At 42.7% G+C, this 13617-nt stretch overlaps 1 protein-coding gene across 2 annotated transcripts in view; it reads right to left on the reverse strand.

Annotated features, from left to right (window-relative positions):
• KANSL1L (KAT8 regulatory NSL complex subunit 1 like) overlaps positions 1–13617 on the reverse strand; it is a 206986-nt gene that overhangs the window by 59240 nt on the left and 134129 nt on the right. For both annotated transcript variants that reach the window (XR_012244986.1, XM_073633544.1), the window contains exon 12: positions 1425–1473. Coding sequence is in view for 1 of the 2 variants with exons in the window: in XM_073633544.1 (XP_073489645.1) it covers positions 1425–1473 (49 nt within the window). In the remaining variant the exon portion in view is untranslated. The remainder of the gene's footprint in view (positions 1–1424; positions 1474–13617) is intronic.

Genomic DNA, 13617 nt, shown 5'->3' on the forward strand with positions numbered 1-13617 from the left:
GTGAATCTACTGCTTTCTTTAACTTGGGCTTTTTCTAAACGTACCCCTGGAACTGGGCAAACTGGACACTATTAGGCAGCAATTTTACATTTTTACAATTAAAATTTTCTGGGAAAAGCAAATGTGTAATGAACGGAAAACTCTGGACAGCCGCACTCCAAAGAAAATTTCTTTTGCCTTTATTGAAAAATCAGGATCACACTGTACAAGCCACAGCAAAGCGATACAGACAGCTCCTGTCTGTATCGCTTTGCTGTGGCTTGTACAGTGTGATCCTGATTTTTCAATAAAGGCAAAAGAAATTTTCTTTGGAGTGCGGCTATCCAGAGTTTTCAGTTCATCTTCATTTGCTATGCGCATTAGCCAGCACCTGGGGCTCTTCAATTCTAGAGAAGTTTTTGTTTCAGCTGACCTGCCTGAGGCGGTGGCATCCCCTTCTCTAAAAGCAAATGTGTGCTTTAAATCATAAAGATTCTGCGTTTCTGTCCTGTTAGTGCTGTTAAATAAATACACAATGTGTGTAGTGGAATATCTGTGCTACCCAGAGAGAAAAATATCACACACTGGTGCTGCAACTTAAATAGCCTGAATATTCAGCTAATAACATTTGTATAAAAAGAAAAAGTATGCAACCAAACAATATATATAACTCCCTTAATATAAAAGGGAAAGGTGATAATGATACGTGATAACAGCACACTTTAAAACACAAAAAGTCCAAAACAAGGTGCTCCAATAGTGAACGATATTGCAGGACACTGAAGAAATCACTTGATGCTTCTATCCAGAAAGTAAAACAAACAACGCCGCTTACCAGATTCGATGGATCTCAAATTATAGAGATCAAACAAGCTTATCACAGGATCACTCAAATCAGGGATATTCCTCTACAGGTTCATCCAATGCAGGGCTACTTGTAATACAGCAAACTCTCCAGCAGTATAGTTGTCCTATAGCTGCAACAATATACCTATGCAGGAAATCTCCAGCGGTAGGGTAAATCATATGATAGAAAAGAGAGGCTTCACGGTGCAGTACTCCAGTTAAAAATTAATTAAAAAACTTCTTAGGCACTGACATCCAAAAAAAGACGGTGAACAGTACATTCAAACAGCTGCGGCTCAAGCCTGCCAGCTGGTACGTGGTGACGTCAAGAACAAGTGCTCCACCCGATGCGTTTCTCTATACAAGGCATCAACTGGGAACGGAGGCTTTTTTGTGTTTTAAAGTGTACTGCTATGATATATCATTATCACCTTTCGCTTTTATATTAGGGAGTTATATATATTGTTTGGTTGTGCATCTTTTCTTTTTATACAAATACACAATAGCTGAGCACCTATCTTACATTGGCATGAGACTGAGAAGCTAAAAATTGTTCTAGTAACATGGAAAATATTGCAAACTTATGAATGAACACTTACCTCTATATCAGGAGGAGCTTCCAAAGGTTCATAGACCATCTCCTTAAAACTACAAGAAAAAAAAACAACAAAAAAAAAAAAACAGGCTACTTTAAATTGTTAACTGGCTGTAGTTGATTTCTAAAAGCAAAGACAATACTTTGTTATATGTGTAGTCGGAATGGATATAGAGGTCAAACCATCAAATGGCTGGTGTCATCACTGATCAAATGTGCAGCACCATGGTAGTTGCAGATCAAACAGAAGTAGCTTCCTTGGCTGTAAAGGATAGGAGGGTTTAATTACGCTTTAAGGCTGTCAGCAGATCGGCCTCTACAAACTCAGCAGTGCCTAAAAATGGAGAGCAACTAAGCATGTGAAGAGCAGGGTGAGACAGTGTATTACTGGATTTTAAACAGTATAGGCTTTTTTTTTTTTTTTTTTTTTTTTTTTCTTTTTACATAGCTATACCTGCAAAAGAGGCCAGTCTGAAGTGATCTAGCAGGACTTCATTTTCTGACAAAAGTTCCACTTTAAGATGTGGTGTGGTGGCTGCAATATATATTTTTTTCCTTTTTCTTCCAGTAACAAGTTTCCTGTCCTAGGGTGACAATGCTCACTTTGTGTATTGCATTGTGGAGGAAAGACATTGTCACCCTAGGCTGTTCTCCTGATTTGGATTACAAACTCTTCCTCACCTCCATTTGGGTGCTCTTTGTTGTTCACAGAAGACAGCTGGGAAAACAGATCACTTAGTTTGCTATAAGAATTCCGTGCACTGGAAGTTACGAGGACACTGTCAGGATAAAAAGGTGTTTTTTTGTACTCTACACAGACCCAGCCTCTCCTGAAGCACAGTCTCAAGTCTTTGGTCTGCAGTGGTGCCCATAAGAGTAGGAGCCTCTATCTGTGGATCTTTTTTTGGGCAGCAAGTTTGGTATTCGCTTCCCAGCACCTTTCCATTACAGGTTTAATTTGCAGCCTGTTATTCCTTGTTAGCAATGTATTTGGGTTATGCAAGTTATCTGGCTGCAACAAGTGCCTCACTTCTGGGTTTAGTGAGGTATTTCTGGCTCATGTTCTGTAGCTTAAAGCAGAGTTCCACCCATTTTTTTAGTTTATTAGAAGTCAGCAGCTACAAAAAGCACAGCTTCTGACTTTTAATAAACCGACACTTACCTGCCCCACGGTCCAGCGATGTGGCACCCTGAAATGCTAGCTCCTCTCCCCCTCCTCTCCTCGCCGCCGTTATGGTAACTGTGGGCACCTGGCCGTGACAGCTTACGGCCGGGCGCGCACGGCGCATGTCGCGCCGCGCTCTCCTATTGGCCAGCTGATCTTCTGGCACCTGAGTTGTGTCCCAGAAGATTGCTGGCAGGGAGGGGCCGTCTAGGGCGAGAAGAGGAGTCGCCTAGGCGGCCGAAGATAGGAAGCAGGAAGTGGGACAGGTAGTCCCATGAAAAAAAGGGTACACCCCCCCCCCCCCCAAAAAAAAATTACATGCCAAATGTGGCATGTCAGGGGGCGAGGAATGCTTAAAGAGGAAGTTTCTGCTAGATGGAACTCCGCTTTAATACCCTTAAATTGACCCACATCTGCTTCGATTCATTAGCACACAGCCAGGGCCAAAACTAGGAGGGGCATGTGCCCTGGGCACTACACTAAAAGGGGCGCCATGGCTAACCGTGAGAGCAACATCACTACTGTAGAGCTGGGAGAAGGTGCAGGGGGCATGTCAGCAGGTGCTCAGAGTGTGAGCGGAGCAGTAGGAGAATGGGACCAATACAGAGTATCCAGGAGAACATGTGTGTGCCCCCTCCACCTCTCAGCTCCTGGTGCCGATACACAGCACCAGTGATCTGACCCAAGGAGCTCTGGAGAGGCAGAGGGGTGTTGGAGCTTGATGCAGATAAGGGTGCGGCAACTCAGATGCCTGTCTGGCATCCTGGCCACACTAATGTACGGAAGGACTCTGATATAAAGGGGAGGGGGTACTGATGTAAGGGAGGACTTTGAGGTAAAGCGAAGCACTTATGTAAGGGGGGGCACTGATGTAAGGAAGGACACTAATGTAAAAGGGATACCAATGTAAGGTGAGGCATTGATATAAGGAGGACACTGATGTAAGGCGGGATTCCGATGTTAGGGGGAATTCTAAAGTAATGGGGTACTCTAAAGCAAGGGGGACACTGATGTAAGGGGGGGGTTGATGTAAGGGGGGACACTGATGTAATGGGGGCATTGATGCAATATAATGATATTCTTTCAAAATAATGCAATTGTAGAAAAGAATAAACTACTGACACCGTCCTCTTTCGAGGGGGGGGGGGGGTTGCCGGACTGAGTCTTTGACCCAGGTGAAAGAATGTCTAGCTTGGACCAGAGAAATACCACAGTGAAGATTCTCAAATATCTGATAGGTAAGAGGGTAGGATTATGGGGCTAACTGCAGGCTTTGAACTTAGCTTCTTATGGTACTGCAGGGTAAGATGGTAAAATTTGGGAAAGTAATATAGCGTTTCAAACAACTTCATTTCTTTTACTCCTTCCTGAGGTGATTGTAGCCATATCACTGCACTTGCGACGAAAACAACTTTTTGTTTTACACGAACACCCAGATTTTCAACACAAGCTTTCAGGGTGTACCCCTATCTTACATAGCTACATAGTTACATAGTAGGCGAGGTTGAAAAAAGACACAAGTCCATCAAGTTCAACCTATGTGTGTGATTTTATGTCAGTATTACATTGTATATCCCTGTATGTTGTGGTCGTGCGGGTGCTTATCTAATAGTTTTTTAAATTATCGATGCGCCCCGCTGAAACCACTGCCTGTGGAAGAGAATTCCACATCCTAACCGCTCTTACAGTAAAGAACCCTCTATGCAGTTTAAGGTTAAACTGCTTTTATTTTAGTTTTAGAGAATGGCCATGTGTCTTATAAATTCCCTTTCGCTGAAAAGTTTTATCCCTATTGTGGTGTCAACAGTACAGTATTTGTACATTGAAATCTTATCCCCTCTCAAGCGTCTCCTTTCCAGAGAGAACAAGTTCAGTGCTGGTAACCTTTCCTCATAACTAAGGTCCCCCAGTCCCTTTATTAGCTTTGTTGCCCTTCTCTAGACTCTCTCCAGTTCCAGCACATCCTTCCTGAGGACTGGTGCCCATAACTGGACAGCATACTCCAGGTGCTGCTGGACCAGAGTCTTGTAGAGTGGGAGAATTATTGTTTTAACTCTGGAGTTAATCCCCTTTTTAATGCATTCCAATATTCTGTTTGCTTTGCTTGCAGCAGCTTGGCATTGCATGCCATTGCTGAGCCTGTCATCTACTAGGACCCCCAGGTCCTTTTCCATCCTAGATTCCCCCAGATGTTATCCCCCTAGTGAGTAGATTGCATTCAAATTGTTGCCACCCAAATGCATTATTTTACATTAAACCTCATTTGCCATGTAGTTGCCCACCCCATTCATTTGTTCAGATCTTTTTGCAAGATTTCCACACCCTGCGGAGAAGTTATTTCCCTGCTTAGCTTAGAATCATCTGCAAATACAGAGATTGAGCTGTTTATCCCATCCTCCAGGTTGTTTATGAATGAAATAGGATTGGTCTCAGGACAGAACCCTGGGGGACCCCACTACCCACCCCTGACCATTCCGAGTATTCCCCATTTATCACTACCCTCTGAACTCGCCCCTGTAGCCAGTTTCAATCCATGTACTCACCCTATGGTCCATGTCAACGGACCTTACTTTGTACAGTTAATGTTTATGGGGAACTGTATCAAGTGCTTTTGCAAAATCCAGATACACCATGTCTACGGGCCTTCCTTTATCTAGATGGCAGCTCACCTCCTCATAGAAGGTTAATAGATTGGTTTGGCAAGAATGATTCTTCATGAATACATGCCGATTACTGCTAATGATACCGTTGTCCTTAGTAAAATCTTGTATATAGTCCCTTATCATCCCCTCCAAGAGCTTGCATACAATTGATGTTAGGCTAACTCGTCTGTAATTCCCAGGGATGTATCTTGGCCCTTTTTTAAATATTGGTGCTACATTGGCTTTTCTCCAATCAGCTGGTACCATTGCAGTCAGTAGACTGTTCGTAAAAATTAGGAACAATGGTCTGGCAATTACTTGACTGAGTTCCTTAAGGACCCTTGGGTGCAAGCCATCTGGTCCCGGTGACTTATTAATGTTAAGTTTTTCAAGTCTAATTCTAATTCTGTCCTCTGTTAGCCATGAGGGTGCTTCCTGTGACATGTCATGAGGATAAACATTGCAGTTTTGGTTACTGAAGCCCCCCGATTCCTTTGTGAAGACCGAGGAGAAGAATAAATTCAATACCTTCGCCATCTCTCAATCCTTAGTAACCAGATTCCCTTCATCATTCTTTATCAGACCAATATGATCTGACCTACTTTTCTTACTATTTATGTACTTAAAGAATTTCTTGGGATTTTTTTTACTCTCCTCCGCTATGTGCCTTTCGTGTTCTATCTTACCCGCCCTGATTACACCCATGATCCCTCAGCCTTGTATTTTTGAAGGCCTTCTCCTTTGCTTTTATATGCATTTTTACGTTGGAGTTAAGCCTTCCAGGACTTTTATTAGCTCTTTTAAATTTATTTCGCATTGGGATGCACTGGCTAATGCCCTTATTTAATATGCTCTTAAAAGCATACCCATTTTTCCTCCGTGTTCTTTGTTCTTAAGATTTTATCCCAATTACTGTCTTCTAGCAAGGATCATAGTTTAGGGAAGTTGGCTCTTTTGAAATTCCGTGTCTTTGTATTCCCCTTACGTTTCCTATTTGTGTGATTTATACCAAAACTAATTGACCTGTGATGGCTGTTTCCTAAATTGCCCCATATTTCCACATCCATGATCAGATCTGTATTGTTGGTAATCAGTAGGTCTAGTAACACTTTGTTTCTAGTTGGTGCATTTACTGTCTGACCCATGAAATTGTCCTGCAAGACATTTAGGAACTGGCAAGCCTTAGATGAATGCGTGGTTCCTTCCACCCAGTCTATGTCTGGATAATTAAAATCCCCCATTATAAAGACACTACCCATTGTTGCCACTAATCCAAATTGTGATAGGAGGTCCGCCTCCTCCTCCTCGTTAGGGGGCCTAAAGCATATTCCCAGTATTAATTCCCCCTTAATTTTCTCCCTTTGTACCTCTACCCATAAGGATTCCACCTCCTCCCTTGCTCCCTTAGAGATGTCATCTCTCACATTCACTTGTACATCATTTTATATACAGGCATACCCCTCCCCCTTTTTTACCCTCTCTATCCCTGCGATATAGGGAATATCCTTGAATGGTTGCCAGCCAATCATGAGAGCTGTCAAACCAAGTCTCTGTAATTCCTACAAAATCAAAATCCTCCTCATACAACAGTAGTTCTAGTTCTCCCATCTTGTCCGCCAGGCTCCTGGCATTGGTGAACATGCCAAGTAGTTTAGACCGGTCGCATACTATCTCCTTATTGGGTTGCAAATAGGACTTACTATACTTACCTCGGGTTTAGGTGCTTTAGTCAACCTACCACTAAGGCCCCCAATACTACCCTCTGGAATATGTTCCATGCTGACTATCTCTACCTCTGGACCCTCTAACTTTTTGGCCATCTTCACTCCCATCTTCTAAGGCCAAGCAGTATGAACACCAAGTTACAGCAGAATGTTAACATTCTCAGTACTCGATTTTGGTATACAGCAGACCAAACCACCCAATACTGAGTCTTAAGAAAACTACCTCTAGATTTGCATGCATACCCTTCAGATCTAATAAGTCTTAGCACAGGGGTCACTTGTGCTCCCCCTCCAAAGGGAAACACCATTATGAGTCTCTTCACTTCACTGCTATGCACAACCTAGTCACAAGGTTTGTTAGGTGTTGGGTGTGCAGTGGAATCCCATTACCAGGCAAACTGGTATGCGAGAAGCACTTTGCATAACTACAACTCCGGAGACAGAAAGCAAAGAAGTGTTCTAAGTCATTAACTAGATGGTTAAGGAGTCAGTGGTTGCTTCATCATAAATACAACCTGCTGCCACAGCAGGCTCGATCCCTGAAGTACAATCTTCAGAGTAGGATAATGATGCATTATCAGATGAGGTGATGGCTGCAGATAAAGCCTATTCGGGCTTTGATTTCACCCTGGTAACTCCATTCATTACTGTGATTAAAGAGGCAGTTCATGTGGAAGATCCAGTGAAAGCCCCAGAAAAACAAAAAACAAAAAACAAAAAGAGGACATATTTTACCTAGTTCTATAAGCAAACAACTTATTTTCCTTTAATGAATAAAATTAATGATCTGATGCACAAACAGTGTGCAAAAGTGGTTAAAAAGCCAGCACTCCGAAATGGCCTGTCTAAACCAGTGTTTCTCAACTCCAGTCCTCAAGGCGCCCCAACAGGTCATGTTTTCAGGATTTCCCTCAGATAAAACAGCTGTGGTAATTACTAAGGCAGTGAAACTGATCAAATCACCTGTGCGAAATAATGGAAATCCTGAAAACATGACCTGTTGGGGCGCCTTGAGGACTGGAGTTGAGAAACCCTGGTCTAAACGATATCCTTTGAAGAATTCAAAGCCGTCCTAGACTAATCGCCAATCAATTGCATATCAAGCGATAGGGGGCAACTGCAGCCAAATCATAGCATTGACCTCTGTTTCAAAACTCTATGAGCCTGGGCAGAAAACATCAAAGCCACTCTAACCAACCTAGTATATGCCAACCAGATAATTACTGCTCTTGCTGAACTCATATTAACAGAGAGCTTTGTGGCACTGGCTTCTATAGACACAATAGGATGGTCAGCTTGAGCAATGTCACACAGGAGTTTAGGTTTGATTACTACACATATCTAGAAAAAGACACAAAGGACACTGAGGGGTGTAGTTATAAAACATTTTTAGAGCTATTCTTCCTGTGAAACTGCATATACATTCATTCTGTGTAAATTGGGCCAAAAACAAATGTTATTAGACCATTTTTTCTCCAGATCAAATGTTATTTTTCATACAGAACACAAAATAGAGGGAATCCAGAAAATATCACGTTATAGCCACTAATGGAATTGACAATCATAGTAAAAAAGCATTTGTTTAGCTCAACTTTAAACTTGAAGGCCTTGCTCCAGCATTGCTATTATGTTAAATCGCTTGAGCCAAATTGGCCCAAACACAATACTTCCTTTACTAAGGGATATACTCACCGTTATTGCTGTAAAAACTGTATGTAGTATCAGCTACATACAATATACCATGCTGTGTTCTGACAGCCAACAAAATCGAGGAAGACTTGTATTTTTGTACAATCAATATCAATTGTATCAATGAGTACAAAAGGCTTCCTCTGATTGGCTGAGGTAGAGAGGCGGGGAGAAGGCTTCACACTCTCCACCTTAGCCAATCAGAGGAAGTCTTGTATTCCTTCATAAAAATACAAGGCTTCTTGTCAAAGAGCTTTTGTTCCAGGAACAGGACAGGAAGTCCCCCTACCGCTACCAGAACACAGCACTGTATACTGTATGTGGAAAATGCTACATACAGTTTATACTACCCCTGGCAAAAATTATGGAATAACCACTCTTGGAAAATGTTCATTCAATTGTTTAATTGTGTAGAAAAAAATAACTAATCACGGATATGCCTCAAAACTATTTTCATTTAACATTCCAACCTTCTGGCTTTAAGAAACACTTCAAAAAAATTAAAAAAGAAAGAAAACTGTAGTCAATTGCAACTATTTTTGCAGATCAGAGGAAAGAATATGGAATCACCATGTACTTTGCAGTTCTAAAACAAGCATCTGCATCAGATTACATCCCAAAAAATGATGTCATCATCACCAAACATCCTTTAAATTGATGGAATAAGAAAGGTGTCCAAAATCTCCATATAAACTTGCGCATTTATTGAAGATTTAATCACTGTCATCTCCCCCCGTACCTTTACCTGACATGTAACCCCATAGCCTCAATGTTTGTGAAAATTTGCATGTTTTCATCAGGCAGTCGTCTTCATACATTTCATTGGAACGGCACCAAACAAAAGTTCCAGCATCATCACCCTGCCCAATGCAGATTGGTGCTTCATAACTGAATTTCACTTTCATCCACAGTCCATGATTGCTTTTCTTCAATCCACTGTAACCTTGTTTTTTTCTGGAGTTAAGCTTTAAAGCAGTGGTCATTTAATGGCTGTCCGAACATGGACCGAGCGACGCTCCTGTCCAGACCGTCAGCTCGCCAGTCTAACCTATCGGATTCCCACCACTCAGCAGTCCTTGGTTGCTGGGACCACCAGTGTCCCAGCAACTAATGACGTTGCGTGTGTGCACCGCCCCCCCCCCCCCTCCCCACACACACACCTTGCTATCTCTCCCGGCTGTCACTCCCTGCCTGGCTGTAAAGCATGGTGTTACATCACGTGTGCGCCCCGTCCCCTTCAGCAAGGTTCTTAGCGCAGCTCCCACCCCCTGTTGCTTGCTTGCCGGCTCCCGCTCCCTGCCTGCCCATGAAGTATGCTGTAAGTTTTCTTTACAGAGATTTACAGGGGCACACTGATGGACACACTTTGTGTTAAGGGCCACTCTGATGGGCACACATTTTATGTTGTGCCCATCAGAGTGCCCCTTAAAATATAATGTGCCCATCAGTGTGCCCCTTAACTTAAAATAAGAAGTATGCTGATGGGCACATTTTATGTTAAGGGGCACTCTGATGGGCACATTTTATGTTATGGGGCACATATTATGTTAAGATGGCACCTGATGTAAGGTGGCACAGTGATGGGGACACCTGATGTAAAGGAGCACTCTGATAAGCACACCAGATTGGATGGGGACACCCAATGAAAAGGGGCACTCTGATGGGGAAACCTGATATAAGGGGATACTCTCACGGTGGCAAATGGTATATAGGGGTAGTCTAATGGGGGCCCCCAATGTAATGAATTACTCTGGTAGGGGCACCTGATGTAAGGGGGAGGACATTTACAGAGTATTACCAGAGTGTGTGGAGCAGTAACAAAAGCAGCAAAGAGCATGGCTTGCACCAAAAAAAGGAAAGTAGATGTATACAATTTTTCTGAATCAGATTCAGACCTCAGCCGGAAGAAAATTGTAGTGACCGGACCTCCTTAAATTTTTTTATTCAATACACCTGCTTTAAAAGGAAGAAATTCCAATTTTTCATTATGTTTCTGCATTTCAAGAATAAAAGGAAAAAACTTCCTTTCCTTTTGTTAAAGAATAACTAAATCCAAGAACAAATATATAATATTCAGAAGCTTACTAGTCCACAGATGTGGTATCTGCACTTTCTTTTTTAGGCTCTTTTTTTTTTTTTTTTTAACTGCTTGCCGACCAGCCGTCGCAGTTTTACTGGTCGAAACGACACTACCTTACGTTGCTTCGCCTTTTGGGTACTAGGGACGCGTGTGCGCCTGCAGTGTTTGCCCAGAGCCAATGCGTGTGCCCGGCGGGCTCGATGACCGCCGGTCACCCACAATCGCTCGTGACAGAGCGAGAACCAGAATCTGTGTGCGTAAACACACAAATCCTGGTTCTTTCAGGGGAATAGAGACAGATTGTGTGTTCATACTAAGTATGAAGACAGTCCCATCCTCCCCGCTTATTGCAATTTTTTTTTTATAGTACTACCATGTAAATATAAAAGAAAAAAAAAGAATGAATAAAGAAATCTAATGCAGCCGCCACACACACTGAAGGGCTGTAAACTAGACTATATTCCTTTTTAGTGTTTAAGTGTTTTACCTCTTCTGTTGATCCCTTGCTACAGATCTTGTACATGACAACTGCTGTGGAGTGTAATGGAATTTTGCACACAGCACACCATGGGATTTCAGCTGACCTTTTTTTTAGCCAGGGTGAACAAAATGTAATTGACTTCAATGGGCAATCACTATACTTCTCCTTCATGCACATGTAGTGCTCACACATGGAGCTGCTGTTTCCGCAGGTTCCCTGTTTTCCAGTGCCCAAAACTCTAAGGCTCCATTCACACTAGTGCGTTTTTTGATGGATTTTGCATTTTGCAGAAGTGCATGGGAATTTCTTAACATGGGTTCCTATGGAACATGTTCACATCAATGCCTTTTTGTACCTCTGCATTTTTGGAAAGGGTCAGGGACTTTTTTTCATGCAAAATGCAGCGTTTTGCATGTAATAGAATTCAATGGACAAGCATCAAAAACGCAAGTGCAGCGTTTTTGCAGCGTTTTTTTTTTTTGTTTTTTTCTTAATTTTTTTTTAGCCTGTATACAGTCTAAAAAAACTGTAAAAAAAAAAAATGCAAAGCGTGGCAAAAACGCAGTAAAAACGCTACAAAAACGCTACAAAAACTCTGCTCAAAAACGTGGCAAGCATCACAAAAAAAACTCCAAAAACGCTCAAAAGCAACATGCATAGATGTGAATCGAGCCTAAGTAAGCACCACACTCCCTAAAACACCTGTGGCTTTAAGGCTCCATTCACAACAATGCGTTTTTTCATACTTTTTGCAGAAACACAGGACATGTTTTCTTACCATGGGTTCCTATGGAACAAGTTCACATCAATGCATTTTTGTGCCTCTGCATTTTTGGAAAGGGCCAGGGACTTTTTTAAAGGCAAAACGCTGCTTTTTTTCTGCTTTTTTGGTTCAGCTGACTTCCATGGAAACGCTGCAGAAAAGCAAGTAGTGCATCTTAGCGCATTTTTGACACGTTTTGCATTATTTAATCTGCCCAACAGCAAATTGTCCAAATAAAAAGAAAAAAAGCATAAAAACGCATCACAAACGCGTGTCCCAAAATGATGAAAGCACAGTAAAAAGCACTGCTGAAACAATAAAAAAAAAACATGCATAGATGTGAATGGAGACTAAAGAGGCTTAAATTAATAGACAAAGCCCTGCAGGGAAGAAACAAGGGTAGCAACCAACAATGATAATTGTCAATAAAGTATCTAAAGAAAAACACAAATGTAACAAGAGAGACAACATACAAATCTGTTGTAAAGAACAGCAAAATATCAAGGTGACCTGACAGAGTTAAAGAAACCACTATCTAATCTACTGGCCAGTGGGTCTAAGTACAGTTAACCAGCAATAGGGCCCTGGATCTCCCACTGGAGCGCTCACTCTTCCACATGAGAAAAGAAAAAGTAAATGGTGCAAGGCCGACTCTCTTCACAGACAGAAACGTCAAACTCTAATACTCAGCATGGTCAATATTAAACAAGTGGTCAAAGGGCCTCTCACAACTCCTGAGGAGTCTTCTTGAAGCCTGGTGAGGGGGTCATGTTATTACACACTGGGATTCCCCCACAAGCCAGCGTCAGAAAAAACCTGCAATCTTCTTCCTTCCTGGGGTCCGTAACAGTAGCATCGCACAGTACCTTTAGTGATGCAGTCTCTGGCAGGCACAATGCAGCGACAGCCACTGATGAGCACAGCAATTTTACTCCTGGCGGCCATCACTACCAGACAATTATGGCAGCTCTTCAGTTCTCATTCCAGGCAGCATATAGCAGAATGGGGCAACACAGGTCTCATTACTTAGCATTTCCCCTCTCTGGGTCTTGTAGCAGCTCAGTCCACACTGGCAGGTATGCAGCCTGGAGCCCTATGCCTGGGTTTTCTGCTTCTTGTCCCAATCTACAGCACACTTCACAACCATTGCCTGCAACATCTGTCTCCACATGATCACCCCCCCCCCCCCCAGGTGCTCAGTTCTCTTTTTTTCCCCTTCTTGCTCTGTCCCCTCAACTTTGGCACCCTGGGAAATTAAGTTTTCTGCTCCCCTGCGGTGTCACAGTGTGGAGACTACATCTCCTATCAGCCCCAGTTCTTCCCAGTGGGCTTTTGTCATTGCCAAGAGCCACAGCAATCCAAATCCTCTTCTTTTGTTTCCCCCCGGTGGTGGGTGGGGCTTAATCAGACTGCTCACAGCCCTAGTGACAGTGAGGCCTGGATCCCACTGGTGCAACATATGCTCCGACTTTGTTAGCAGATGTCACATGACGTGTACAAAATGGTTCCCTATGAGAGCCATCTTATCTGGACCGACAAGTTGGTCCGACTTTAAAAAAGGTTCCTGCACTACTTTGGTCCATTTTCAGCCAATTCAATATCATTGAAGTCGGAACAACGTCGGATCCTCGCCCTAACCATCCGACATGGTGA

Source organism: Aquarana catesbeiana, linkage group LG06 (assembly GCF_042186555.1).
Source record: "Aquarana catesbeiana isolate 2022-GZ linkage group LG06, ASM4218655v1, whole genome shotgun sequence".
Taxonomy (NCBI): domain Eukaryota; kingdom Metazoa; phylum Chordata; class Amphibia; order Anura; family Ranidae; genus Aquarana; species Aquarana catesbeiana.